Genomic DNA, 3977 nt, shown 5'->3' on the forward strand with positions numbered 1-3977 from the left:
GACATTAAATTTCATCTGCCGCAAATCTGCCCAAGCCTGTATGCTATCCAAGTCCTTCTGTAATGATATAACGGATTCCAAATTATCTGCTAATCCACCTATCTTGGTATCATCTGTAAACTTAACCAGCTTGTTACTTATATTCCTATCTAAATCTTTTATATATATTAAAAATAGCAGCGGCCCTAGCACTGACCCCTGTGGAACACCACTCTTAACATCGGCCAGCTCTGATGAGGTTCCTCGCACCATCACCCTCTGCTTCCTGTTGCACCCTCTACTTTAGGGGTGCACGATTCAGAAAATGTAACGATTTGATTCGATTTCGATTCTTGGGCTCACGATTCGATTCAAATCCGATTCTCGATTCAAAACGATTCTCGATTCAAAACGTTATTATTATTTTTTATTTTCCATCAGTCTGATACAAAATACAGCCCTGAGATAATAGTTGAAGTCACATTACAAAAATATAAACTGTTGCAAATATAAACTGCAAACTTTCAACTTAAATTAAACAATTTATATTGACACTTTAAATAAAAGTAGATTAAATAAAACCAAATAAGAGCTGCTATAGTTGGTTGTAAAGTGCCATTATCAGAATAAATAAAAATGCTGCTACATTGGGCTGTAAAGTGCTGTAACAAGTGTAACATCCAAAATATCAATTAATTGTGAACATTTTCTTTTTACCTAAACCGTTTCCATTTCAGCAGACAACAGTTTTTTGAACTGTGACAACTACAGTCAAACTGACAACAGATCAGAATATATTAGATTAGATTAGATTAGATTAGATTCAGGTGTATGCACATTAGTGAGTTTAAAGTCCACCATCTGCTGGAATGTACATGTTCTTTTGTAGAAACAGAAGCTGGTCTACATGTTCTGGAGTGAGCATGCTCCGCTGTGCAGTTACTATGTCCCCAGCAGTTGAGAATACCCTCTCTGCTGCAACACTAGTACCAGGAATGCATAGGTAACATTGAGCCAATTTTGCAAGGAGGGCAAAGACAGTGTCCTGAGACCTCCACCAATTTAGGGGGTCTTCTGAGAGTGACAATGAGGGAGTTTCCAAATACTTCTTCATCTCTTCCTCAGCTCTGGTGCCAGCGGATTTAGGAACAACTCTGACATTAGTGAAAGTCTTGCCCAGTAAATTCAGCAGGGAAGTATTTCTTTTTTTGGGAACAGGGGGGCCTTCATCATCCAGCACTTCATTTCGGATGTCTGGCTCCTCATTCTGCATTAATGCACCATAAAAGAAAACAAAAACGCAATCAACCAACCTTTATCTTTCAATTAGAAATTCAGTGTTATTATTAATTATTGTATATACCATACATATATATATATATATATATATATATATATATATATACATAAAATCCCTATGTGCGTCCAGGTGTCCGTGTGTGGGTGTCTTCTGATGAAGTGCGCATGTGCGGGGCATGGTGCGATGCACGATATTACTGTCAGAGAAAGTTAGAGGCTTTTTACGGAAATACAAACCAGTATTACTGCGAGAGGAAATTAAAGGTACACAATACAGTGACGCATATTACAGCCACATACAAGCCAGTATTAATGTCAGAGGAGATTAAAGGCATATTACCGACGCGCACGCCTGTATTACTGCCAGAAAAAATTAAAGGTATATTACGGATGTACAAGCCAGCGGACATACAAGATGGTATCCTTCAATAAGGGCACGCACAGGCATTCTTCAATAAGGGCTCGCACAAAAAGGCGAGCCTCAAAAGGGCGACCTCAATTGGTCGCAGCGAATAAAGGCGTGCGTAAATAAAGATCTGCACCTTTGTTGCTCTTCACATATTCCAGAGCCATTTGAACTAAATTATCTATGAATGCCTTTATTCGCCACGCTCAATTGAGGTCGCCCTTTTGAAGCTCACCTTTTTGTGCGCGCCCTTATTGAATAGAACTGTACAAGATAGTATTACTGTCACAGAAAATTAAAGACACACAATACACGGCGGCAGCCCACGAAGAACGGTCAGCTCAACAAGTAAACATCAACAAAAGAAAGGCTGAAAGAAAGAAAAATATGACCAACAAAAAGAAAGAGGTCAAAGTCCCTTGCCATTTAATATAGACTGTTCCTACTAATGTTTATGCACTACTGTTCTAGCGCCCGTTATTGTAACGGGCTAAATGACTAGTATATATATAACAAACTAACTAATAACTAGATATTATTGTGGTACATTTAAAGTGCTCCATGTCAATGGTAATTTCACAACCATACACACTGTGTATGTAGTTTTGCTAATAGCATATTGTCATGCCACTGTCATGCAACTAGTGTTTTTCACTTTTACTATTAAAGAATATAATAAATTACCTCAAGTGCTGCCGCTTCAGCAATCACCTTAGAGTGTATGTCCTTTTGCTCATCCTGAGAGAGAAAGGGCAGTGTTTTGAACCTGGGATCCAGGCTTGAAGATATGTGGAGCATATTTTTCTCTGTCACGCTCGTGTATCTCTTGGCCAGATCTTCGTGAATTGCCTGTTTGATTTCCTGGACAAGTGCTGTTTCACCACAGAATCCTGCTTTTGTTTCATGAAGTAGCTGCGCATGTAGTGGGGCTATCACAGACAATGTCGGCGTGGCTTCTTCAGACATTATGTTTGTTGCCTCTTTTAATGGCTTGAGGGCTGCAGCAACTTCTTCTGCGTTGGCGACGTCAATTTCGTCTAGTGTGCAGATGCCAGCTCCACATTTTCTTACCTCAGCAGAGAGAAGTGCAGCGCAAATTGCTGGTTGTTGCTCCAGGAATCTATCGATCATGTCCAATGCACTATTCCATCGTGTAGCCACGTCCGTTGTCAGCTTGTGCGGTGCCAACTCCAGAAGTTTCTGTTTCTGTTTAAAGACATGATTTGCGGTGGCACTGCGATGAAAAAATCCGGTAATTCTCCGAATTTTCCCCAGCAGACGTGAAGCAGACAGCAGCTTCAGAGCTCTCTGTGCCGCGAGGCTGATGTTATGTGCAAAACATTTAACGTGTTGAAAGTTTCCCAGCTGTGCAGCAACTAGCATGTTAGCAGCGTTATCGATAACAATTGCCAGGTCAGTGGTTGTGAGCTGCCATTCCTGTGCGACAGACTGAATGTTCTCCTTTATATGTGCGGCTGTGTGGCTTTCATTTATTGCTGTAGTTTGTAAAACTCGCAACTCAAGCTCCCAGTTGTCTCTAATATAGTGAGCGGTAAAGGTTACATACGACTGGACTGCCCTTGATGTCCATGCATCGCATATTAAGGCTACTCTTGTTGCTTTCTTCAACGCTTCCGCTACTTTCTTCTTCGTCTCTTCGTATAACAGAGGTATCGCTTTTTCAGCAAAAAGCCGACGGCTTGGTATAGCGTATCTAGGCTCAACTGTTTTCAGCATGTACCGAAAGCCTTCATTTTCAACAACGCTGTAGGGACGCAGATCTTTGGAAATAAAACAGGCTATGGATTGAGTTATTTTCTTAGCCCGTTCAGAGTTGGTTGGAAGTTTGCAACATTGATGCAGAGTGCATTGGTCTCCTGGAATGTTTTTTACTTTTGGCTGAACTTCGTTTGCATCCTCTGGATGATGACGTGCCATGTGAGTCCTGAGGTTCGGAGTGTTTCCAAAATATTTGATTTAAGCTTTACAAAGCTTGCATATGACATGAGTTTTATCAATCTCTTTCTTGCCATCGATGTTGTAGAATCCAAAATGTGCCCAAACGTCTGCCTTAAATGAGGATGGGGCAGGTTGAATATTCTTTTCCACTGCGTTTTCCATGGCTCGTCCATCGAATGCTTATGCGTGCGCGCACTCACTTTCTTCTTACTCACACCAAGGATTACTATCTGAGCAGAAACTGGCATAGCGCCATCTATAGGATTGACAAACTCCTATCTGGAAAAATAGTTAAACTCGCGCCGTTATAAAATGGGAAATATGAATCGATTTT

The 3977-nt window shown here is 40.8% G+C and overlaps 1 protein-coding gene across 1 annotated transcript; it reads right to left on the reverse strand.

Annotated features, from left to right (window-relative positions):
* Positions 1 to 826: 826 nt before the first annotated feature.
* Positions 827 to 3622, reverse strand: LOC114649324 (E3 SUMO-protein ligase ZBED1-like). The gene is made up of 2 exons (XM_028798830.2): positions 2369 to 3622; positions 827 to 1246 (listed from the first exon to the last, which is right to left on the reverse strand). Exons 1-2 carry the CDS (start codon positions 3620 to 3622, stop codon positions 827 to 829), a joined length of 1674 nt encoding a protein of 557 aa, XP_028654663.2.
* Positions 3623 to 3977: the final 355 nt, after the last annotated feature.

The sequence above is a fragment of the Erpetoichthys calabaricus genome, chromosome 3, assembly GCF_900747795.2.
Source record: "Erpetoichthys calabaricus chromosome 3, fErpCal1.3, whole genome shotgun sequence".
In the NCBI taxonomy this organism is placed as follows: Eukaryota; Metazoa; Chordata; class Cladistia; order Polypteriformes; family Polypteridae; genus Erpetoichthys; species Erpetoichthys calabaricus.

Bases quoted from the DNA above. Each gene is read 5' to 3' on its own strand.
- LOC114649324 (XM_028798830.2), bottom strand. From the start codon at position 3,622: ATGGCACGTCATCATCCAGAGGATGCAAACGAAGTTCAGCCAAAAGTA. The intron at 1,247-2,368 runs GTAATTTATTAT...GCATTAATGCAG, and splicing joins CTGAAGCGGCAGCACTTGAG to AATGAGGAGCCAGACATCCG.